The 27,257-nt window shown below is 31.0% G+C and overlaps 2 protein-coding genes across 5 annotated transcripts in view; one reads left to right on the top strand and one right to left on the bottom strand.

The window, feature by feature from the left end:
- east (enhanced adult sensory threshold) overlaps nucleotides 1-499 on the bottom strand; it is a 49,408-nt gene extending 48,909 nt beyond the window's left edge. Inside the window, exon 1 of the mRNA XM_075376715.1 lies at nucleotides 164-499. The gene's annotated coding sequence lies outside the window, so the exon portion shown is untranslated. The remainder of the gene's footprint in view (nucleotides 1-163) is intronic.
- LOC142331066 (zinc finger FYVE domain-containing protein 1-like) overlaps nucleotides 467-27,257 on the top strand; it is a 78,262-nt gene continuing 51,471 nt past the window's right edge. Inside the window, exons 1-5 of one of the 4 annotated variants that reach the window (XM_075376716.1) lie at nucleotides 469-804; nucleotides 1,041-1,360; nucleotides 15,590-15,874; nucleotides 19,522-19,756; nucleotides 26,547-26,758. In XM_075376716.1, coding sequence (XP_075232831.1) covers nucleotides 1,073-1,360; nucleotides 15,590-15,874; nucleotides 19,522-19,756; nucleotides 26,547-26,758 — 1,020 coding nt within the window. In that variant the 5' untranslated portion in view covers nucleotides 469-804; nucleotides 1,041-1,072. Of the gene's footprint in view, nucleotides 1,361-15,589; nucleotides 15,875-19,521; nucleotides 19,757-26,546; nucleotides 26,759-27,257 lie in introns of all 4 variants that reach the window. The other 3 variants (XM_075376717.1, XM_075376718.1, XM_075376719.1) reach the window with 3 other exon arrangements.

The following is a 27,257-nucleotide window of genomic DNA, read 5'->3' on the forward strand; positions in this document are numbered from 1 at the left end:
TTCACATATAAAGGAGGTTAACTGAATAGTACAAACAAAACAATGAATTAAAATTTTATTTTCCAATACAATCCACAACAACTTATAGTTTTCACTAAAATTTTATATCAAACAAACAATTTATTACAGCTAATACCAGATTATAATGGACATTTTTACAAACCGTTCAGTCACGTAAAAATAGGACTCCGTCTTGGGAAATCAGAGCCCAAGCCACTAAGAGTACAAGCCAGGCGTTAGATGTAGTACACGCCTGTACCTACACGTTCTTTATAACAAATATTTTTACCACAATCCATAAAATAGCATACATAATATGAAAGATAAATTTACGTGCAACAACAACTAACGAGCAATCAAACTTAAAAATAAAAGAATTATCAGTGCGCACAAATATCATCCATGTTGTTTAGCCTCATAACGGGACGTGACGACAATGCACGGCCATTTCTAATGGGTAGCAACCAAAATATTCAAAAGGCCGAGTTCAGGTGGTGGAACATATGTTCGCGTTTTGATTTTAGACTATGTACGTGACTGAGTTTGTAGTTTTTCTGATAGTGTAAATTATTAAGTGTGGAGTCGATGCGCAAACAAAGACTTTTGCGTGTATGTCTAAACTTAACAATTTGTTCATAAAGAAGTTTTAGGTATTTCGAGAATCAGTAATCAATTCAGCAACAGTATAATCTGTTTGTTATCTTATAAAATTATGTTCTATGCATTTGAATTTGTACATTTAATATATGTTAATAGTAATTATTACGGTTTTTTTTTTAAAAATAGTCCGTAAAATTTTTATCAGTAAGTTCAAGGCTAGGAAATTATGTAAATATTTTGTTTTTCTTTAGACGCATTATATTTTATGTTTACAGTAATTTTCGTTTACTAGTTTCGTTACATCCGTTTTATAACATTTGTTTGTTCTAGATTATAAGTGTGTTTAACAAAATTGTTATTCCACTTTACATTATAAAGTTACTAGAATTTTATTTTTTTTGCCCTTTTAATTTGACCTACCTACCTTATTCATTGTTTAGGTTAACTATGAAAGTAGTATTAAATATTACCTATGGAGTTACCAAGTGAAAATAGTAAAAGTGATGTACCTATCTGGCAAAGATTTAACTTCAATTCTCATTCTCCTGCAATTATGAAATCTATTGATAACCCTTCTATAATTGCTTTAAATCGGCAGTCACATGATCCATCTCTTGAATCAGAAAATCATCAAAAACAGAGTAGTCTGCCTGATGTTACATTAACAACAGAGTTTACATCTCTTAAATTGGCACCAACAAATGATAATGGGAATACCTTGAATAGTTTTTTGTTGTTGGATGGAAATGAACATCTTAAGGTAAGCGACAGTAAATATTAAAAACTCAATTTTTTCAGTCTTATTCCGTTAACAAATTCATGTTAATTGTACATCTTTTTGTGCATGGTGCATTATTAAGTTCAGGTCATTAATGCTGGTTACAGTTAATACTCTTTGTTATATGTATTTTTAAACTATTAAGATTATATATTGAAAAAGCTAAAAATCTAACAAACTTTGCACTTCAAAGTAAGTATGTATTACTTTTTTTTAAGGACAGAAATTATCCATATCACACCATTCATTTAGGATTTTTTGTATTAAAACTTACATCCTTTTTAATTGCAGAATATGTTTGAACATTACATAAATGTTTATTGTGTATGGTGTAATATTGTGAAATACTTAAAATACTTTTCTTGATTTTTTATCAGTTTTTAACATAAAGACTAATATAAAACATCAACAGAAAATCAATTTTTTTTTTTAAATAGATTAGTTGAGGCTTGTACTTTTGTTCTGGCAATATGCAGAGAATCTATATTTAAAAATATATTCCGACAATCTATATTTAAAAATAATTAAGTTCTGCTACAGATAAGCTTTTGTTCAGTAACATAATCTGTACAGATAGTTGAAGAAATGTTTTGATTGTTAAATCCTTTGATTTGATTTAGGAAATGCAACTTATTTCTTAATATTATTAGACTATCAGTATTCCTACTGAAAATTTTGCAACTGAGAAAATAATTTTTTTATTTTCAATTTTTATTGTAAACTATTTTCCTTTCTAAATATTTACAATAAAATTCCCATAAACATGAGATATTTTCACGTTAAAGGTATATGTTTGGGAAATGATTTCGATTTTCAAGAATGACCTGATAAGTACCGGGTTTTTCTTTTAGCTTAAACCTGTTTTAGAACAGTTACAATTTTAGAATTATTTATTTGTTTATTCTTTAAACAATCGTACATTAGCTGTTAATAAGGACAATTCATTTATGAAGTTAATAGCAGTTCTTGGTTTTAATATTAACAAATGAAGTTATTTCTATGAAGTTTAAACTGTTAAGAGATATTAACATCTCAAAATATTACAATTTAAAATTTATTTATTTTTTGTTTATATGATTGTTTTTTTTTTTTTTTTTTTTTTTTTTTTTTTAAGAATTAAGTATATCTTACGTACCATTGGTATGCATGTTCACATGTTTGGCTATTTAATCCTTCAACGTGTTAGTCCATACACTTTCACAGAGACAGAAAACTTAAGCAGTGATTAAGTCTATACACTTTATTAGACTATGATAACCCTGGCAGGTGGAGTTATCTTACTACATTAGAAGAGGTTTTCACACATTACTACATTATAAGGTTTACAAGATTTTACAATGTTATAAGATTTTCTTTATTTAACTGTATAAAGAATAAAATAAGGTACATTTTACCTGATTATTTGTTATGATTTCATAGGTTTTTGATTTTAAAAACAGTTCTAGTTTTGAGTGCAAATTCTTTCATGTATGACCTTGATAATGTTTTTATTTTAATTCAGTATGAATTTATTTACAATTTCTTTACAAGTGTCTTATTTACACAAACATTCAATTTTATTAATTTTTTTTTATAATTCTGAGCTAAAACCTATTAGTATAAGTTATGACTGAAGTTATGTGGACTGTTCTACAAAATGCTACTTTGTGTGTTAATGTGAGGTTTTATTACTACGTAAAACATAAGTCATTTTTTTATTAATAACTTTAAAATTGTAAATTTATTTGTTTTAATACATTTTTAAATAGCAATCATAAATAATGATTTGATGATTGAACTTAACCATCTTTGGAAAGATGCTATAGCCTAAAACAACTGTTCTTTTTTAATGATTCTCCAATTTTTTGAAATTTGCTATGCTTAAAGTGGAAATTTTTATGCCTAAAATAAATTCTGATTAGAACATGAAATAACAATGCATGAATAATTAATTGGAAAAAAAGTGATAGGAAGGTATACAACCTTGTCTGCATCACAAAAGGCATCACTTGTAGGCTTATTACCAAAAGGCTCCTGCAATGATTATGAAATATCCAACATATCAATATATAACATCTAATCAATTGATGTATTGGTCTACTTGTTAAACTGAATTTCCAGAATTTAGTAATTTAATTTCTACAGAATATGTAAATATACGTTTGCCGCTTCAAAATTTTTAGAAAAAAATCATTTTGTATCTTTTTTCATCCTTGCATGTACACTTTATTTATATAGTACAGACAAGTGGTCTGTTACGTAACTTTTTTATGTTAGATCATCATGTGGTTTTATGCCTTGAAGCAGGTCTCCTGCCTCTACTTCTAAATAAACTTGTAAATATAATTTTTTTTAGGTCATTAAATTTTTTCATTGAACCTTTTACCACTGTTTTAATCACTCCTTCTCATCGCTTGATATGTCCCAGGCAAATGGCTTTTCTGTTCTAACTATCTGATTAAACATTTGTTCTTGTTGACTTTTTCCATTATTTTTTCAATTTTCATTTTGTCTATTTAATCTTCTACAATCATCTCCATTTCCACATTATAAATGCCTGTAATCTTTCTTTATTTTTGTTTTTTTTAGTATCACATCCATACAGAAGTACACTTCAAGCATAACACCTCACAAGATGCTTCTTCAACTCAATATCTTGCTACATAATAACTGTTTATTTCCATTAGTTGCTTCTCTAGTCGTTGCTATTCATGTTTTGTTTGGTTTTCATTTTTGCAATCTCCTCTTAACAATGTATATGTATTATTGCCATAAAACATTTGATACTAGCAGATGTCTGCGCTCAAACAGATGATTCGTCACAAGTAAAATCCCAAACTAAAGAACATAAGAAAATATATTTAATTTTTTTTATTCAGTTAAAGTCTGAGTAAATCAATAGGTCATGATTTTGGGTTTCATGTTGATGACCTGTCTTCACTTTTATAAAAATCTGATGTAGACACCAGATGACTTGTACACCTATTAAATTACATATACACATTTTTTATAATCAGAGGTTAATAATTATTAAAAAATTAATAAAGCTAAATTAAAAAAAAATAAAATGCAGTTGGATTCGAACTGATCTCTTTGAAAGATCCAAATATTTCATTAATTAAAATTTTATTTGTCTATAACTCTGGAACCAGTGAAAATAAGAACCACTTATGATATGTCGTTGAAAAGCTCTCATTGAGGGCAAAGTCCAAATTTTTTTTGGATTTTGGGCTTTTTTGGACACTTTTGGTACTGGTAATTTCAATCAAAAGGGGAGGTGCACAACTAGATGTTACAACACAGTCCTAAATCTAACATTTCAAATTCTATGGCTAATTGTTTATGAGTTATGTGAGGTACATACATATATACGTACGTACATAAATATGTATATACAGATGTTATGCCAAAACTAGTCAAATTGGATTCAGAGATGGTCAAAATGGATATTTCTGTTGAAATTTGAAAACCATACTTTTTCATGATCGCAATACTTTCTTTACTTTGTACAAGGAAGTAAAAATCGGGTATTTTAATTTACATTAAAGTTTTATTCACAGTTCATACATGTAAACACTGGGCAGTATTAACAATTTATATTGTAAATTTTACTAAAGGTAAATAACAAAATTTGTTGTCACCTTCGTTAAACAGCTCATGTTAAAACAAATACTTGTTTTGAGTTGTTAATTCTCTTAAATAGCTTATGTATGTATGTGTTTCTCCCAATGCAATCTTTTGCTTAACCAAACCCTTAGCAATTTCTTCAATGCAATCTTCTCACCATCCACATTTAACACTAAATCATTATTATTTTTAGAATTAGATGTAAATTGTATTAATCCTGTTTTAGATTTATTGAACATTAAATTATTACACTTAAACCAATTCTACCATTATTCCTCCTGAATATTTTATGTCTTCTTTGTAGTTCTCTTTTATAACTTAAGTATTATCAGTGTACAAAAGCAATTCCAATTGATAGTTAAAAGAAAGATCATTCAAGTAAATAATAAAAAGGAGAGGTCCCAAAATCGAACTGTTGGACCCCTACTTTTACTTTTGCTTACACTGATTCATAACACCTTCTCCATTGCTAATTCTGTTGGTTCTGCTTTTGTGGTTGGCAACAGAACACGTGTTTGGTCTTCCCAGCATCACCAGTATTTTCATTGCGGAGCTGTTTGCTATTAATACGTTTGTAAGTATAATTAGCCCAGCATTTCGACATGTACTTGTTTGCTTGGATTCCATGAATGCCTTACAGGTGATTAGGAACATGTACTCCAGACACCCTGTTTGTGAGATTCAGTGTGTTATTTCATAAGTGACTAGATGTAATATACAGTGAGCTTCCCCAGCCATATAGGAATTTCAGGCAATGAGCGAACAGATAGTATGGAAAAAAAAGCTTGCTTTTAATTTACTTTTGCCAGTTGCGTTGCTTCTAACAATCTTGATCTCTATCCATCAAGAGGAGGTTATTATTTGCCGTTTACAAACAGGGCACACTAGGCTCACTAATGGATATCTGATGACGCAAACAGATGCACCCCTTTGTGCTCTCTGCGAATGCTAACTAACAGTGCACCACATTCTTGTAGATTGTGTCTGTTATGTGGCATTGTGTTACAAGTTTAAACTAGGGGCTGGCATGCAAAATATGTTGGGGAACTATGCAATGATGATGTTGTCAACTGTCTTGAAATTTATAAAGGCTGTGCATCTTGATTCAAAAATTTAATTATTTATACGATCCTTGTCAACTGTGTATACCATTTGGCATATGCTGTTCAGTAATTTTTTCCCTTTTAAGTTACTTTTTTAATGTTGTTTCCACTGTGGTTTTTATTTTGTTTTTAGCATACTTTTTTTTTTGTTTGGGGGTGAAAAACGCCTAAGCATTATCATCGCCTGGAATTTTTATTAATAAAAGGGTAAAATAACTCCAAAATAATAAAACTTATAAGGTGTAAAAGTAATATTAATCACATAACAAAAATTTATTAAAACAAAAGTAAAAAAAAATAAAATAAAACTGAAAACTAATATCTCAGACAAAGTCTTTAAAATATAAAAGTTAAAATAATAGAAAACTTACCCAATTTCGATAGGTTGTGCAAAAGGCTCCCTTCGTGGATAATAAAATTAAAGACAGAACCAAAAAAAATCAAAATTGAAAGTAAAGGTTAAAAATGATCAAAAACTCTTCTAGCATAAAAATATATATGATAATATTAAATTTTTTGCGGTAACCTGGTACAATGCAAAAAAGGAAACATCTGGTCCAAAATTTCGCTATTATTGTTCAAGATATTACGGATGTTTCTAGGTAGATTAAACTTACGACGTAACGCCGCATAAAATATACAGTCCACGAGAATGTGGTGCACAGTCTCGCGGTAGTTGCATCGTGTGCATAGGTGTGTGATTCCTCCTGACATTAGGTACTCGTGTGTGATCCTCGTATGTCCTATCCGTAACCGGCAGCGGACCACTTCCTCATGATGAGTTTTTCTGCAAGAGAAGCCCCATGGCAACACTGAATCTTTAATCCGTCTGAGTTTATTATCGACGGTAGTTGCCCAGTCACTTTGCCACCTTGTTCTCAGTGATTGTTTTACATGATTAATAAAATCAAATCTCTTTCGTTTTAAGATGTATTTTTATGTTGGTAGGTTTTAGTTTTTAATTAATTTTTAATTGTCAATTTTTTGCTTTTTCACTATCTAAAACAAATATCATGTCTAGGTGATGATGATGCGAAAGCATTTTTTGCCCAGAAAAAACAAAAACAAAACTAACAATCCTCCATTGTTCAGTATAGTTTTCTGCTGCCTGTTTTCTAAATAAGAGGATAACCAGAAGTGAGGAGTTCCAATCACCCCATACTGTAATAACTTATCTTTAAGTACAGCATGGTTGACATGGTGAAAATGTCTTGGAAAAATCGCAGCCTACAGCAGCTCGTACTTAGTTAAGGTGAATCAATTGAGCAAGACCTTTGAAAACCATACTGTGACTGACAACAGATATTCATCTCAGAATAATATAACATTTTTTCTGCTATTTTCTTAAATATCTGAGAAAATTAGATGGAAGAGTTATTGGCTGGTAATTGGATATAGACTTCTTATGCAAAGGTAACTGAAAATATTCTCACACTCATCCTGATCCCATAGGGGAAGACACCCTCCATGTGATGGTTTCGGTCACCATGCCATCCCCTCCGTACCTAGCCCTTATGGGCTAGGTCATCTTCAGTACCTTGGCAATGACATCTTTCAGTCAAGCCTCAGCCAGGATGCCACCGATGCGAATGCCATAAGCAACATTCCCATTGGTGTCCCACAACATAAACTCCTAACGAAACACATCTAGCCAAGTCTCAAACAAGACTGAATGACTTGAACGAAGAAACTGAACTCTACTTACCCGAAAGGCAAAAATGAGTTTGACAGACAACAAATCATAAAACTCAGCACAAAAACACTAACAAAACTTAACAATAAAAATAAATAATGTAACATAACAGTAACATAAAACATAACAAACGAAAAACAAACAAATCTATAATCAAACAGAAACAGTTTAACAAACAATAAAACCAAACATAAACACAAAGAAGGAAAGACCAAGCGGAACATCACAACCCTTCAGTGATCCTTTCTTTCGCCAAATATGTAATAAAACCTTTGACAATCAAAAACCATTCAGCCTGGCTTTTCCTATTAATACGGAGATTAAGTGTCGACCTGATAATATCAAGCTGACAAATGGTCCCCGAGTGCATTAAGTCATACCTTTCTTTTTCCTGTTTAGCCTCCGGTAACTACCGTTCAGATAATTCTTCAGAGGATGATATGTATGAGTGTAAATGAAGTGTAGTCTTGTACATTCTCAGTTCGACCATTCCTGAGATGTGTGGTTAATTGAAACCCAACCACCAAAGAACACCGGTATCCACGATCTAGTATTCAAATCCATGTAAAAATAACTGGCTTTACTAGGACTTGAACGCTGTAACTCTCGACTTCCAAATCAACTGATTTGGGAAGACGCGTTAACTACTAGACCAACCCGGTGATCATTAAGTCATTCCTAGCACATATATCACACGATGAGCATCATCCAACAATCTGCATTGGGGACACGTACCAGAGTCTGCCAGGCCGAATTTCTGAAGTCTGTCCCGAAAAGCACCATACCAGAAAGAATTTGCGTCACATGCTTGTTGAGGTGTACCCAAGAGGCATCCCACAAATCAACAACAAAAGGGAAAAGACCATGCGTATAATGCCCACACTCTGTCTCATCCCATCTGGCCTGCCTCAGGGCAACACCATTCTGTTCTATCTTCTTTGTTTTATTTGAAGTCAGCTCACCTGACTTCTTAGCGACATAACACTGCTGCCTCTCAGACGCAATCGTCTATCTGTTTCATGCCTGCGATCACCAAGATTGCCTCCCGTGAAATTGTATGTTAACCACCCGTTGCCTTTAGAAATATAAGGCGTTGAGCCCGTAACAAAATATCCTGATAGGTTTTAAATTTTAGCCTATCCGCCCAAACAGGCATCGCATATAGCATAATTGCTTTACAGATGCCCTTATAAAAGATACTCATAATTTTAACACTAAGACCTCAATCAGGATTGACCATACGTCGTATTCTGAAGAAGGCATTACAGGCTTTCCCCACAACGTATTGAAGGTGCTTCTTAAACTGCAATTTCTCATCAAGAAACACCCTGAGGTACTTTTGAACCTGAACATATCTAATATGTTGGCCTAACATCGATACACGGACTCGCAGCCAAACGGCCTTTGACGAGCATTATGGTGGTGCTCTCTGAGCTAAACATCATCTTATGTTGTTGACCTCATAGCTCGAGTATCCTGCGTGCTTGAGTGGCTCAGAATTCAACTCCGTGAACCTCCTTCGATTAGTATAAGCCACGATGCAAAACCTGCTGGAGGAACCTCAGCCGCAGAAGTGAATCAGATTCCACCACCCATAATAAGGGACCCAACACACTATCCTGCGGACAACCCATGGACAGTGTCTTCCCCACTTCATGGCAGTCATATAACTGTCTCTAACTGGGCTAATTTATGTGGTATACGTAAAAATTGTGTTGCATTGATAAGAAAATCAAAATATTCTTATATTAATCTAAATAGCTAAATGTTTGCTTTATATTTTTTAAATAATTATCACAAAAAAATCTCTGGATGTACTACTTTATATTAAAGCTTGATTGAATTGACTAAAATAACATATTATTGACAAGAAAACAAGCAAGTGTTATATTAATTTTACGTAATGCATCTGAGATCATTATTAATCTTCTAACATCTGGAAGAGTGCTACTCAAATTATAAAATCATGCTTTTATTTGCTAAGAAGACATTTAATATGGGTGAGGATTTTATTGGGACATTAAAAATAAATTATTTGAAGCTGTTCAAGCATTTGAAGCATCAGTCAAGTATTAAATCAGTGCCCATCTAAAGCTGATTTTACATTGATGCCATTGAAGGGCAAAAAAAAAATAAATGTTACACAAAGCAAAGTAAATGGATATGTCAATGTGAGATTAATTCGGTTTCTTATGTAATGTTAAATTTAATGCCATAGTTTCATTGACATTTTTGAGCCTATTTTTTACAAACACATAGTAAAAACTAAACATATATTTTTGTTATTTTTAATATAAACAGAATTGAAGATCACAAGATCATTAATCATTTCAACTAATTTTTTTAAATAAATTCATATCTGAACAGTTATCTATAAAAATTGTAATCCAAAATTACAATTCCAATTATTTTGAATAATTGATGGTTTACTGTATTTTCTTTTTCTTTCTTGATTTTGGCCTCTCTGGACCACATAAAATAACTTTTCATGATCTCATTTCCTTTCTTTTTTCCAGTCTTCTTTCATTCTCTTACTGTACAATCCCTTTTGTTCCTCGGTCCACATTCTAGATGTTCTCTCTCTCTCCCCCTCACTCCCTCCCTCCCTCTATCAACTCTCTTGGAAACCCTTAATGAATTTAATATTATTTTTTAATTTATTTCCATCTTTTATTAGAAACTTTGTCATTTTCAACTTCTCATGATATTCTTCCTGACATTTTTAAACCATTTGTTTCTTTCGAATGGTATCAATCAGTTTTTTCAAGTGTAGATTAACTCTTTGTTATATTTTTTCTATATTAATTTTTTTGCGTTGAGTGTCAACACTCAACGCATTCAGAACTTCTGCCTTTGTATAGTATTGTAATGTGTGATTTTAGCATTGATTGATATTCATCTTTTGTCATTTGGTAAGTTCTCTCCATTTTATTCACTCTTATTCTAATGCATCTGAGATTATAAGGTCGTCATACATTTACAAAGGAGACATATTTAATGTGGGTGTGGAGGTTATCAAGACAAAAAATGAGACCCATAAGTTAAGTTTACTCAATTTTATAATTGTGTGTCATTTGTTATAAATAAAATGATTATGAATTTATTCATGGCAGATTTATTGAAAATTTATATAAAGATGCTTTAGAATTTTATGAAAATTGAATTACCTTTTTATTAAGTTTTTTTATTAAAGTTACAATCTAGCAAGAATCAAAAGGTCTGTTTTACATCAAAGAAGGGGATGGATCAGCATCCCGGGGACATTTTAGAATGTTACATTACAAAATTTGAATCAAGACTGAATGGGTTTATTTAAAATAGATTAACAATTCAGGAATAAATGAAGTTTAATCAGGTAGACAGAATTTCACTTAATGAGTATATTTTTATTTTTCTTGTTTGAATTGCATTATTTGTATATTTGTAAAAGAAATGTTTACTTTCTATATAATTAAACAATAGATAACTTTTATCATAACTGCTGTTACTGTTATCTTTCTTTTCTTCTTGTATGGTAGAAAAATTATTTAAATTGTGATAAGTTTTGTTATAAATATGATTTGCTATACATTGTTAAGTTCAACATTTAATTCTTCTTTTCTACTTAATTTTACTTTTGTTAGTAAAATATTTTTATTTCTTAACTGTACAGAACAATTATTCTGTTACTAAAAATCTCTCTAACGTGTGTAATATGAATACATTTTAATAAACAATAAAGAGTAATATGAATTTAAAAAAAAAGAATAAATGAATTAGACATGTACTTCACAGATAAATAACTATAAATAGTGTAATTTTATTTTCCTGAAACTAAGATTTAGAAAATTTATTGCTTGGTATAGTCTTATGATTAGGAAGGAAATGTGGTCTATAAATAAAAATAGTAAAAGTTTGTTTGAATCATGATTATTCAAATTTCTGGATTGGCTAAATCGTCATAAGGACAAAAAATGTATGATTTGTATAAAAAGATAAAAAGGATACTTGAATTAATTGTTCTCAAATAATAATTTTATTATATTTTTTATTTGATTTCATAGTGCAGTCATCATGGTAATAAGAGACAAATCACAGATTATTGATACATGTAGTGTACAGTACTGAATCAACAATTTCTTGGAGAAATAAAGTTTCTGGGGGGCAGTTCTCAGTTTTGACCTAAACAGATAGATGAAATGGTTTCAAGCCGTTCATCATTTTTCAAGTCTCAAGAAAAAAAAATATTTTGAAACTCTTAAAAAAATTGTAGATGTTTAACTACATGGGTTTTGCTTCATACTTATGTAATTTTAAAAAAAAAACATGTTAACAATTTATAACAAATTATTGTTTATAATTTTATATTCCTGAAATTGGGATGATCAGATTGACTTTGCTTGCAATAAAATCAAACTGCTGTTTGGGTTTGAAGAACTTTAATAAAATACTAAGCTGCTCGTCATTATTAAATATTTATTTTGTTTATGTATATTCCTGCCTAAAGTATAGTGTCATTAAACAATCAGAACAAGGGCTGTCAGATCATCCATTGTTTGGCGTCCATACATGTGAACTGTGTAGAACAATATTTAGAAAATTAAATTTGTTAAATTATCTTTGGGTTTATATTTATGACAATGCAATCTTTGGCTAAAAAGAATAATTAGGTGTTTTTAAAAAAATAACTACATCTTTCTCCACCAAACCAAACAACACAACTGAATTTGTATACTTCTACTTTGATTTATAAGAAAGGGTCTTATTTTGATATTGCCATTTTTTTTTTTTTTTTTTTATTAACCAAACTATTTAAAAAAATCTTCTCATCAGTTTGTTCAAAATAAAATTAACAGATTTTCGTTTACAGAAACAATATTATTCTGTTGATGAATTATTTGCAACCCATGTTGTTTTCGTAAAATTATACACAAAATAATTTTCAATAATCCTTTTGTGAATTATTTTTATTATATTTAACATTTTCATTGATTTAATTTTTTTATCTTAAATTATTTCATATGCTTATATTTTAAATAATTAATCACATTTATGTTATATCTTATAATTTACTGTATAATGATATGATCTATATAATGTATTATTATATACAGTTTAGAATAAAAGATTTATTCAGTTGTATTTATTTATTTTTAAAAAAACTTGAGTAATTATAATGAATTTTTATAAATTCTTTAATTATTCAAATTTTTGTTTATCTAAATAAGTTTAGTCCCATCCAATTTCAATAAACAAATTTTTAGTTTAATATTTTAAAAAGTAATAAAAAAGTACTTAAAAAGTAATTTTTATTTTAAGACTTAATGGAGGAGAATAGCAGTCATAAATCTTTTTGATTTTGAAGTTAGTAAAATAACTTAATGTTTGTATACAATGTGATAATGGATTTATAGCAGTGAGAGTTGCATAGTAGCTGATGCTACGACAGGTTAGTCTCAGTTGTACTACAGAGAGAATAGTATTCAAATCAGATTTTCATTACTCATTAACCTTCAATAGAGAGAGTGAAAAGATATTGGTCTAAATTCACTATGTTGTTATAACTTGAAAGACCAACTTCTTTGGCAAACAAATTAATAAAACTGACACAAAATAATTAGCAACAAAAATTGGAAATCATAAAATAATATATCCAAGTTTAAGTAATAATATAGTTGATTAGTTAGTTATCAAGATTGTACGAAATCCGAGTTTGATACTAGTTGACGCTATTAAAACGTTGACATAGTTATTCTCAAAATAACAAGTATCCCGTACCAAACTTACTAAGGAAAATTTGGAATAAAGTAGTTTCCCAAATCCTTTTTATAATAATTAGAACTAACAAAAACGTTTAGTAACATATAAATACATAACAATTCATGAACGTATTAATACATTTTTATTATATATGTTTTTTTTTATTTACTGTAAAATAAACTATGACAGAAAAGTTTTACCTTGATTTAATAAAAAAAAAGAAGAAAGTGAAATGTTAATTTCATGGAAAGAAAAAAAGAAGAAATATACCTGTGTTTTTTTATTTTCAAAGTATATAACTGTTTTTCTACATAATCATCATTCTTATAAATACACTTCAACAACACTCCACTAGTTTTTAAAACTTCTTCCTTGAAAACAACAAAAAATAGTGTTTGTTCTCAAAACAATTTCTTACTCCAGACATCACTTGCTCTTTGTAGCTGAAATACAAGTTTTAGCAAGTGCTTATAGTTTTAGCCATCACCAGTAGTATATCAGATAATGCTGGATTGGAAAACAACAGCACATCACTAAAGAGAACTAAATTTATAAATATATATATATTTCACTTTCTTGTGGACACAATAACTGCTGTAATTTTGCCAAAATAGGGGGCTTTTTCGAAAAAACAAAATATCGCTACAACTTTCTTATTAAGTAAAATATCGAATTTGTTTAAAGTTCCTACTATTCTTTTGATAAGGGCCTAAAACTTATCCAAGTAAAGTTTTTTGATATCACCAACCATTGGTAATGGGGTGGAAAAAATGGGGTTTCTAAGACAAAAACATCATACCTCCCTAAATAGGCACAGTATCGAATCGGTTTAAATAGGTTGTTAGCCCTTTAAAAATTACCTAAAAATTTTGTCTACAACAATTTTTGATATGACCAACCCTTATGGCAAGGGGTGACCAAAACAAAAAAAAATACAGTAAAAACAAAATATCGCTATGACTTTCTTATTAAGTAAAATATCAAATTCATTTAAAGTTCCTACTGTTCTTTAGATAAGGGCCATGGGGTGGAAAAAATGGGGTTTCAAGGACAAAAATAATCAAGCTTCCTTAATAGGCACAGGAATCATAAGGAAGTCTTGATAAATTTAGCAATAACTTGTAGTCTAATGAGAAAATGTAGTGTCCGTAAAACATGGAAAGTAATGTTTGATACGAGCTTGTACAATCCGAATTCGCCTACCCCTATTTTGCCTGGTGAAATCTACCTCTGCCTTCCGGCATGCTGAAAGGAATTTTTTTATTTCAGAGTAAATCTATTGAAGCACAACTTCATTTTTAGTATACTATCCTTCTTTTGCTAAACATTCAGAAATTTAACTCGTGAAGTAGGATATTTTCAAAGATCTTAAGTGAGGATTTTGATTTAATTTATAAGAAGTAAGTAAATTATTGGTTATAAAACTCAAAGTCTAAAATACTGTTTATTGCACTAAAAACTATTTTATAGATTTATATAGTCTGGAATATGGGTTAAACTGGTTAGTTTAGGCCAATCATATAATATATCATATAAATCACGAATCATATATATATATATATATCAATCATATATTTTCTGACTTTATAAATTAAATTGGTTTTTCAACCAATTTAGCCATTAAAAGCCTACTGTATTAGATTAATTTTAGCATACTATATCATAATGTGGATTAGCATTTTTTTTTTAAATTACTTGTTTACTTCTTTGTCAGCAGTCAGTCGTCTGCAATATTTATGATGAAATTAAGTTAGAGTAAAAATAAACAAATATTATAAGTTGTACTTTAAATGTTGTTTACAAAATTCAATTAAGAAACCAGTGAGATTAAAATATCTGAGAGCTCTAGATTTGTTTACTTAAATTAAAACTAGTTGAGGAACAATAGCTCTTGGTGATTTCTTCTTCAGCGTTTATCTTCTCTGTACTATGTAATCCTGTCAGATCATGGAGTATTGTGTTTTTCCTGTATAACCATTATAGCTAGTTAAAAATTATGTATTTTTCTTTACAAAAAAAAAAAAAGGTTTTAATATATTTTGATAGAAATGTTTTTTTAATATTTTTTAGGTATCATCTGGCGAAGAATTCATTAATATACTGGGTTGTGGTGATCCTTCACTTAAAGTAAAAGTTGTTTCTATATTTGGTAATACGGGCGATGGGAAGTCATATACTTTAAACCAGACTTTCTTTAAAGGTGAGGAGGTTTTTAGAACATCATGTGAACAAGATTCTTGTACACTAGGTGTTTGGGCAGCTTATGACCCAGATTTGAGAGTTATTTGTTTAGATACAGAAGGTTTACTTGGCACAACATCTCAAGAAAATCAGCGTACACGTTTATTGTTAAAGGTAAATTTTCATTTCATTTATGTATAATTTTTTTAAATTTAATTGTAAATTTATGCTCCTGGCCTTTAAAAATGAGATAAGTTATGATGATTCATCCAAAGGTAATGCCTTGCTGCTTCAAGTAGAACACTTCATCTTAAGCCTGTTCCCTTGATTTGATTACAATTAGCTTCATGATTAGCTATTAAAATAAGAATTATTTTCATGTGGATCATCCTGGTCTAGGTCTTTCTTTGGTACTACACTGTTTATAGTTTTTTCTCTTATATAAGTAAATAAACTTTTGTATTTTTTAGTTGTGTGGCGAAGTATAAGATCTTGCTGGAAAATTCCATTGCACTCCAGTTGAAAACTTCTCTTGGAGTGGAACCAGTCTTTGGAATAAATATGCATTTTTTTAGATATTATCATTCCTTCTATAAAACGTTTTTATGGCTTGTAAAAAGTTCAGCAGTAAAAAAAAATTTTTTAGATAATTTTTTTTTGGGGATTTGTTGTTTGTAAGCAGATAAAGTGACCTCATTTAGGATTGCATATAATATTTACTTTAATTTTACTTGTGATTTGGAATCGTATGATTCTGTGGTCTTGGACTTAATGAATTTTGTCAAAAAGATAGCCTCTTCCATTATTCAATCATCCAAATTTTATAAGTTTAGTTCCATTTTAGGTTTTCCTACACATTATTGAAGAAAGCATCTGCATTTTATTGGCCTGTGTGCTGTTTGGTCATTTTCCAAGAGACATCTTTTTACAGTACTAATGGGGATAATAACACCACATTTTTGTCATCTTATTATGTAAGAATATAGCAGACAACCTGGGGTTCATTCTATGTTATTTTTTCTTATCAGTAAATTCTCAGTTTGAGATTTTTTCTTTTGTAATTTCATTTTTCCCTCATTAAATTAAAAATGTATTATTTTTTTTTACTGTACTTTTAAATTGTTTAAAAAAATACAGTAGCAACACCTACCTGACATTGTTGAGCATTCATCTATTGTGACATGTTTGTATCATGAGGTAAAGTAATTTCTCTATTACATTTTTGTAATTTTTTGTCTATTTATTAATATAAAGTGTTGAAAATTTACAGAAAATGCAACACAACAGTATCTATGGGGAATTTGATAAAATGTTACTGAACAATATAGGAAACAGATGTCCTGCAAAAGGAAATAAGCACCTACTGCTGTTACAGTTCGTCATACTAAAATAACCAGCATATTGCTTTTGATGCCCCTGTGTTTCTGTTTCTCTACATTCAAGGTTATGGCAAAATGTCATAATTTTTATCTATGATGAGTATTATACGAGTTTTTTCTGTGAAATTCTTGAACTCTTTAAATTATGCAAGAGATAGCACTGTTAGCAGAATGTGCTACAAGATTGGGTAGCAGCACAGTGAAAACCGTAATGTAATATTTTATTTAATCATCACACTGTCTTTTTTAAAACAAATATTATGTATAACATATAATTTTTATTGCATTTAAAATGAATAATTTTCATGAGTAATGAATTAATGTGAAATCTTGTGTTAAACATTTTAAATTTTGTAATATATCATCTGGGTATGAAGCTTTAAGCCGGACTCAGTTGTATAATTGGTGGAAATGTTTTAAAGATGGCTGAATTACAACTTATGATGAACCTCGTTCAGGTAGACCATACATCCAAAAATGATGAAATTGTTGCAAAAGTTAAGAAATTGATTAATTTTAACTGTTTACAATGAACACTGGAAAATAAAATTAAAAACTCAGTGGTAAATGCTATTATTATTATTAGTATTTCACAATTAAAACTTTCGTATTATTAACTGAAAACAATGTCTACATATGTAATTTAATAAAAAAAAATAACTTTTGACTAGCCCTATTATAAGACATGCAAACACATTTTAAGTTAAATAGGATTTTAAAATGTATACAAAATCTAATTTTATGAATTATTATTAAATGTGAAATTATTTATGCAGTCAGAAAAATAAAAGAACAAAGAATGCATTTCCTACTCATATATTTTCATAAACAATTTTATTATGATATAAAAAATATAATAAATGCTGCCATAACTGTTTGTACCTTTGACAAGTTTAATCATAAACAATCCTTTAAAATTGTTTATTAATCTATGTTGAAAAACTGTCATTGTGTTATAACACTACAAGATTTATGCAATCAGTTCATTAAACAATTCTATTTATTTTTAGTTAAATTTTATTTATTTTTTTATTTTTACGCTTAATTTAATTCTATGTTTATGGCTTTGGTATTAATTTAAAATGTATTTTAAGAAAATTTTTAGCTGTGATATTAGTTGTAAGTTTTTTTGTTTAATTTTTTAGACTGTTTCTAGTTTCTGGTTTTTTTTTAATGAAACCTTTTTATTCCGGGCGATGATAACACGAAAGCGTATTTTGCCCTTCAAAAAAAAAAAAAGGTTCATTAAACAACTTTCTGATAGAAAGAAAGAAGCGTTTTCAGTTTAAAACAGACTATGTTTATTATCACGTTTACTTTCAGAAACATTCCTATGACATTAGAGCAGTATTGCGTACATGGCCACTGGTATTAAATAAAATAATTAAAAAATTCTCTTACATTATTTTTATTTTCAACTTACTTTTTTTAAATTATGAGAGTTGTTCAGTGATTAGAGACAAATTGTTAGAAAAATTATTAATTTTTCAATTGACAATGAAACAAAGTCCTCTTTTTCTTCATTTATATTTAGACATTTGTTCCACCTTTTTCTTGTTCCAGTAGTAATGAATGGTTTATCTTGGTGTTTGAACCATTCTTATACTGCATTCCTAATCTGCTCATTTTTGCTGAATTTGGTGTCACGTAAAAGGAGCAAATAAACAAAAATCTGATTTTGTGAGATCAGTACTGTATAGTAGATGCAGCAACACCACCTCTTGGCCTGATTTTTATTGAGCAATGTGTCTATTGAGCAACATTTGGGGATGGGATGGTATTATCATGCAAAATAATTATATCTTGAGAGAGAAAACCAAGATGTTTTCTCTTTATTGCAGATTTAACTTAATTTTCTATCATGTCACAATAATATTCACTGAAAATTGTATATTGCTGTCTAAATAATCGCAGTAAATTAAGCTTTCATTTTTTGGGGTAGGGTGCGATTTTGCAAAAATTTTTTTCAAATATTGTTATTTTTTAATTGTTAACAAATGTGATGTAAGAAAATTACAAGCTTAATCAAGTTAAATCTCGAGAGTCTTTTAAGTTGAAAATTTATTGGCGTCAATGCCCCCCATATATAGAAGTAATCTGACCAAGTTTTGTCAAAATCAATCCAGTAGTTCTGGAGATATGATGATTTAGAGGCCAACTGTGAACACTCATGCATATGAACATGAACATCTGAAAAATCTCCATTCGGTTTTTTTGGCTTCCTTAGGTGTCAAAACATCAAGATGCAGTGAAAACTGCATTGCCCAAATTGAATCGGTTACAATACTTTGCCTTATAGAACTATAGCTCTGTTGTAGCACTATGTAGACAGGTAAGTAAGTAAGTAGTAACATAAAATGTAGTATATTTTATCAATTTGAAACTTTTGTAATTTCCATTAAATACTGTTTTAGTATTTATTTTGTTATATTTTTTTAATAGGTTCTTGCTGTGTCAGATATTGTAATTTATCGTACACGATCTGAACGTCTTCATAGCGATTTATTTCAGTTCCTTGGGTCAGCATCACGAGCTTATTCACAACATTTTCAAAGAGCATTATCAGCCGTTGGACAAAGAGGAGATTTTACTGGACCAGCTGCTAAATGGGCAACTAAATTAGGACCTGCTGTTATAATATTTCAAGAAACTCGTAACACCCGAACACTTCATTCTTGTAAGCATTATTTTTTTCTTTTAACTAACATTTGATCAGAAATTTAAAAAAATTAAAACCAAGATGTGCACTTCAATTGGTAAACATTCATTATCATTTGGTATGTAAGAATTAGAGAAACTAAATAAAAATAAAAAAAACCTGAAAATTAGTAAATGTGTTTAAAAGAAATAAAAAAAATCAATAAATAAATCCAAAAAAAACAATACTTATGAAGCATTACAGTGTTTTTCCTTTTATATTTCTTTTACTTTGATTTATTTATTTTAAGTTTCTATATGTTAATTTACTTATATTTACTGATGATAACTGTTTAGCCATTGACGCATCTAGGTTTACTTTAATATTTTTTAGAGAAACTTTTTTTGCCATTTCTTCTTTTAACTTTATTTTAATAAATATTTAGTACAATCCATTCTTGATATTTAACTAAATTATGAATGAATGCATCTAACATTTATGTAATTACTTACCATCTAAGAATTTTAGACATTGAATTTTGAGGATTGAATTTTAATTTCAGCTAGAAATAATTATAAAATTCAACTATACCAACAAGTTTTAGTGAGTTGATCCAAAGTACCTGGATAAGTACATTAATAAAGTAGGTTAATTTATCATTTTAGTACTAATACTGTTACATAATATTTTAACCTTTCTTAAATAGGGTAATAACACAAAATTTTCAGGTAATTTTGGAATACTACTTTTCTGAAAGAATCATTATTTAAATCTTTAATGGGGATTACAATGTTGCCTATGACTTCTTTTAAAACACTAGTAGGAATATCATCAATATCCACTCAATTTTTACTCTCTATATAAAATACAACTTTTAAATTTCCTGGGAATCAAGAGGAAATAAAAATACTGATACATTAACAAAACTATCCAAGGTGAATGGCTATGTTTGAAATGGATTAACATTATTGCTGTTTGAAATATTAAAAAGAAATTAAATTCCTCTGCTTACTGAGTAGGGTTGAGATAATTGAAGTAGAGTCCTTTTTTTTTTTTTTTTTTTTTTTTTGGTTGTTTGTGGGCGAAAAATGCCTGGGCGTTATCATCGCTCGGTAGTTATTATTAAAAGGGTAATATAACTCCAAAATAATAAGCTATACAAGGTGTAAACATAATATTAATCATATAATAAAAATTTATTAAAACAAGCCAAGAAGACAAAATAAAACCCAAAACTAATATCACAGACAAAGTTGATAAAATATTAATGATAAAATAATAGAATAATGAAATTATAAAAACTTACCTAACTCTGATGGGTTGTGAAAAAATCCCCACCCCGGATAGTAAAATTTAAACACATAGAACTAAGAAATCAAATCGAAAATAAAGGTTAAAATTATCAAAAAACTCTCCTTACAGAAAAACATATATAAGTATATTAAATCCTTTGCAGTAACCCAGTACTATGCAAAAAGAGAAACATTCGCTCCAAAACCCTGCCATCATTGCCCAAAATATTAAACTGACGAAGCAACACCACATAACATACGCAGTCCACGAGAATGTGGTGCACAGTAATGCTGCAGTTTCATCATGTGCACAGGGGTGGGTCTCCTCCTGACATTAGATATTCGTGTGTGATTCTCGTATGCCCCAACTGTAACCGGCAGAGGACCACTTCCTCACGACGAGAGTTCCTGCAAGAGGAGCCCTACTGCAACACTGAGTCTTAAGTGTTTACCACCGAAGTGTTTGCCTTTTTTAAGTGTCTTAAGTGTTTGCCGTCGAAGTTTACCATCGATGGCAGCCGTCCAGCCACTTTGCCACCTTGCTCGCAGTGATTGTTTTATATGATTAATAAAATCAAAGGTAGTAACTCAGGTGGTGAAAGGAGGCTGAATACACGCATCTTTCACAGCAGAATCTGCCCTCTCATTACCAAGAATCCCAATGTGGCTAGGGATCCAGCAAAAACCTACCCCCTTGTTTCGTTTTCCTAACTCAGCAAATTTTTCATAAATGCCAACGACGACAGGATGTCCGGAATAAAGGTGTACCAACGCCTTAATATTTTGCTGAATGATTTACTCCTAGATGACACAATGGTGGGTGAGGTTTCATACCACTGGCGTGTCAGACAGGAAGTTGCAGTTTTTGAGACTGGCTTACAGTCTTCTGAGATCACTGAGGGAGAGGAACATCAGGTTATCTGCAGTATGGCACGAGACAAGGCCCCTAAATATGATTTTATCACAGTGGAGCACCTCATCCGAGTGCTTCCAGTAGTTCTTGGTCCTCTAACTAGAATTTATAATAGGTTGCTTTTCACTGGCCACTTGCCGGCGTCTTGGAAGCATGGAGACTTGGTATTGTTGTTCTAAGGTGCCAACAAAGATCCTACTGTTAGTTCTTCTTACCGTCCACTGATGCTCTTGCCTGTGATTGGTATGTTTTTGAGAAGGTCCTATATATGCGTATTAATGTTAGATTGGTCACTGATCATTTGCTAATGGACAACCAGTATATTTCTGACTGGGCAAGAGCACTGAGAATCGCATACTAAAGGTGATGGATATAGCTTCCTTCAGTTCATGCAAGTATGTATTAGAGATCTTTCTGGACATATCCAGAGCATTTAATAACTTATGGTGGCCCTCTGCCCTGTTTCAAATGCAGAAGTGAAAATGTACATGAAATGAATTAGAAGTGCTCTCAAGTTTTTTCAGCCATCAGACTGTTTCCCTGTGTCATGGTGGCTCGGAGGTTCGTAAGACCCTAACTAAAGGATGCCGTCAGAGCAGTGTTCTGAGTTCTCTTTTTTGGATTATAGAATTTGTTGCGTTTGAGGCCATCGCTTATGCTGACAATGCGCTGCTACTAATTGAAGGGAATTCGTGTAATGAAGTAGAGTTCCAAGCTGCTCATGCTTGTGAGGCACTCTGGCTGTGGAGTCTCCAACATAAAATGATTTTTAGCCCAGAGAAATCCACAGTGATGTTGCTTAAGGGTCGATTGGCTGCTTCCCAATGAATCTGGGTTAGCTCATACCTGGATGTTTTCCTTGATGAGAATTTTCGGTTCAAAGAACATCTATAGTATGTAGCAAAAAAGGCCGCTGATGCTTTTTATGGAAACCATAGAGTCATTCATCCTGATTTGGGGTTGAATTACCATACCATGTGTATCCTTTACAAAGGTGTCAGTGAGGCTATTATGCTATATGCTGCACCTGTCTGGACTCATCGCTTGGCTTTTAGGTATTATGCGGACATTTTGCTGCAGGCCCAGCAGCTCCTCTTGCTGGCTGTTATAGGTGATTATAGAACAGTTTCGTGGGAGGCAGTTTCTGTTATAGCTGGAGTCAAACCAATAGATACCTTGGCTAGCGAGCATAAGGAACGCTATATTTCCAAGGTAAATAACCTATTGACGTCAGAATAAAAGCAGGAGGTTGAAGACCAAGACCTTACGTCTTGGCAGGTCAGGTGGGACGAATCTCCCAAGGTCACTACATGCATGGTATACTTCCTATAGTGTCTGATTTAGGTGCGATTAGATGGATTTCCCCCAATCAGTATATCATAGTTTCTCTCCAGGCATGGTGCTTTTCGGGCGAATTTGGCTAGGTTTCAATTGGTGGATTTGAGTCATTGCTTGGATTGTGGGACTGATGATACAGTGGACCACGTCCTGTATGTCGTCCCCGATAGGAGGTCGAACATTCATGAGCTGTTAGGGAACTTGAGATAATACATTTCTTTCTGGATCTCCCTATTAACTGGATGTTCTACAACAAGGAGTGGTCTATAGTGGCTGGTTTTCTTCACGCCCTTGTGGTTTGTAGGTCTGTAGAGGGAATTTAATCGGGGTATTTGATCGTGATAGGATCCTGGGTGGCTAGAGTTCCAGCCTAGGTTTTGGATTGGTTGGAGGTAGGCGCATTGGCATCGTGCCACAGTTATTTTGGTATTGTTTGTGATTCGATATGGGGCTTCTGCTGGCAGGGCTGGCTGCGCTGCCGGGGTATGGTAGCCCATGCTGCCAGGGGTGTGGCTTCGTTCTGTTAGTGGTGGTCCCTGATTGTGACTTGCTAATGCCACGCGAGACTCCATTATGGGACTAGGTGGGAGTTTGGAGTTTGTCCCTGGCTCCTGCACGGACCAGAATGAGGTTATGTTCCCCTTGTTAGGTGACCTAATTTGGTCGACTTATTTGGATTGGGTATAGGTCTGAATTTCTATGTTATGTAAAACATAATTTTGATTGGTATGAGTGTACCACTGATTTAACTTACAACTCATTCGTTTTCTGAGGCATTCGCAATAATGAATAGTGTTGTCATATTTGGACTTCTGCGGTCTCAGTTAGTTTGGGGAATCATGCTAGGTTGGATGTGAAAATCTCCATTTGAGGCCTACGTGAAGGCAAAATTTGATTTGTATTTTACTGATGCAATTGTCTGACGAGGCATTTATATCGATATATTATATATGTCTGACGTGGCATCCCGACCAAGGCCTGGCTGTTGACTGAGATGTAATCAGTTAGAGGGTCTAAAGACGACCTTCAGTAAAGCCCCTTAGGGCTTGGAATGGAGAGGGTGGTGTGGCAACCAGTAATGTCACAAGGTGGCTTCCCCCTACGAGGTTGGGATGCTGACATTGAACATTTGTAGGGGAAAAATGTAAGGGTTACTCATTCACTTTATTTGTGATTCAATACTGTAAGTCAGAGTTAAGGTATATTAAATAGCTTTAAAACCTTCAATGTTGTTTTTTCATACACCTAGTAATATTTAGATTATACAGTTTAACTAACTGTTTAAAAAATTAAGTAAACTATGATTCATGGCAGAAAATTAGTAAATTTTTTAGTTCAAATGTGCATAGCCTACATTACTATGTTTTTAATATTAAATTTAATTATTATTATTGATTCTACTATTCAGCAAAGAGATTTTGCAACACTCCGTAGTATTACTAAAGTTTAAATTATATGTATGATATATTTCTTAATGTTTAGAATTATCATTAGATAATTATAAAATTATCAGATTTTATAATATTAGTTTTATTTTTCAAATTCTACTAAATTAAAATCTGTTCAATATTGAATATTAAAATTTGAATGTTAAAAAAGATAGAATTCAGATATATACAAAACATGAAAATTAATCTGAAACAGGGAATTTTTGGTTTATTTCTATGTTGTGGCTACACTGCTTGACCTTTTCCATTCTTTAAGTTGTCTCTGTAATGTGAGGTTGTTTAGTAATTTTCATGTTTTAGTATTTTGTGAAAGTTTATTTCATTTTTTGTTCTGTGAGTTTTGAATATATATTAATGGACATAACTTCAAGAAAGCATTTGAAGATTGTTTCTCTTTCTGAGCATACCAGTGTGACAATGATAAATAGCTTCTGAGTGTGGTGTTGGATTAGGATCAGTGAATGCTAATCCAACAAACAATTTTAAAACAATTTAAAGAAACTGGTTTCTTTTCGCCTCAAAGGAAACAGAATATGGCCTTAAGGAAAAACTACTCAAACACAGGATTAGTGAGTAAAGGTAAACTTGATCCAAAATTATCTGCTGTGGATTTAAATTAATAAATAGCAGTTAGTGAAACAGATTTACATGTGGCAGCTGTTAGACGCTGACTTCTTGTAGCTGGATGGAAAGCTTGTCGACCAGCTAAAAAGCAGTTTTAACACCAGCAATGTGGAAAAGGCTCTTGTAAATCCAAGCACATGCTAATTGGACCAAAGAAGACTGGAAAAATGTTATGTTTTCCAATGAGTCATATTTTTATGTTCAGGGGCAAAGGATTCCATATGTTAGAAAAGCATCACATGAAAATACACAAATGGCTCATATCCAACAATTATTCAAACATCCCCAGAAAAAAAATATTTTCAGACTGTTTCACATTTGAAGATCCTTGTTCATTATTTTCAGTAGATGGTATGTGAAAAGTAATGGATATATGGAGATTCTGAAGAAAAGTTGTATGACACAACTTCAAAACAAATTCCTACAAGGCAGTAGAGTGTTCCAACAAGATTTAGTGCCATGCCATAGTGCCACAAAAGTGGAAAACATTTTTAAGAACAAAGCATTAAAGTATCCTCACAGCCAAGCCCCTGATTTAAACCCAGTTGAAAATCTGTGGGCAGTAGTCAAAAAAACAACTCAAAAAATGAGTTGTACCATAAATATTGACCCTACTAAAACAGTAATATCTTTATGGTTTCTTGATGAAATAAAAAAGAAAAAAAATGTGTAGTGCACTTGTTGGATGCATGCCAAATCATGCGTATAAAATGATTAAGATTAAAGGAAGACATATTAATTACTAGATATTCACAAATTGTACAGGTATGATTTTTTTCTAAATAAAGTTACTTTTTGTTAAATAATATCCGTGTTAGGATTAATTTTCCTGCTACTGTATGTTTATAAATGCCATATTAAACACCTTGTTTTAGCTCTTTCAACCTTACTCTATTTTTTGGTCTTACACAGTATGTACAGTATATATCCTCAGACAGTCTTGGCTCTTATGGAGCCAAACTCTACTACTTTTCTACAAAGAAGTTTACAAAAACCTCCAAATTCATTCATCTACAGAAATTTTGTCAAGTAGAGATAATCCTTTCTCTACTTGACGAGACTAGACTGTCTGAGCTACATTACTATGAGTCTCAGAAACATAAATAACAATTTTCTTTTTTATGCTAAACCTTATATATTTATGTTCAAAAATTGTTATATTTAAGTTAAAGTTTTTTACTTTGATATTGATTTGTGTGTAAATCTTGTTTTAGCTGTGAATGAATGTCCAGAAGATTTGTTACGATCAAGATTTGCATTATTGGGTTTGGAGATGGATGCTTTCAGTTCTGTACGTTATGTTGGTGTAAAAACAGATGTGCCTCCAACTAGCTTTACTGAACTTCGAGCTGCTCTTACTGCTGAATTAGAAAATACTGCTGTTCGTTCTGCAAGAAATCCATGTTTTGTTTACACAACTCTTAAGGTATGCTTAACATTTATATAATTTCAGTTAAATAAATGGATTACAAACATACACCAGGTATGTAAAATTTACATATTTATTTACTGATTGCAATGATCAACAATAATTTTATTAAATGAGAGTGAATAGCTGATTCTTATAGTATTTTTCATGCTGATTTCAAATATGAAATCAGAAGAGCAGAATTTTTCTATCGGGCTTAGTTTTTTGTAACTATAATTCTTATTTTCGGGTAGTATCGTGTATGAACTCCAAAAGTATAGCATTTTGTGAATGTATTTTATTATATTATTTATCAACTAAATAGCTTTTGATGATTTGTTACAGTTCCTTAATTGTTGTCACATTGATTTGTTAGATATTAGTTATCATGTTTATTATTTACACACTAATTAAAATGAACAAGAATGTGACTCATTCTTCCTATTTTCATCATACTATAAACATATCATCTACTCATTAATTATCTTTGTCATTATTATATTTCTTTATAAACTGT

Source organism: Lycorma delicatula, chromosome 10, assembly GCF_047948215.1.
Source record: "Lycorma delicatula isolate Av1 chromosome 10, ASM4794821v1, whole genome shotgun sequence".
In the NCBI taxonomy this organism is placed as follows: Eukaryota; Metazoa; Arthropoda; class Insecta; order Hemiptera; family Fulgoridae; genus Lycorma; species Lycorma delicatula.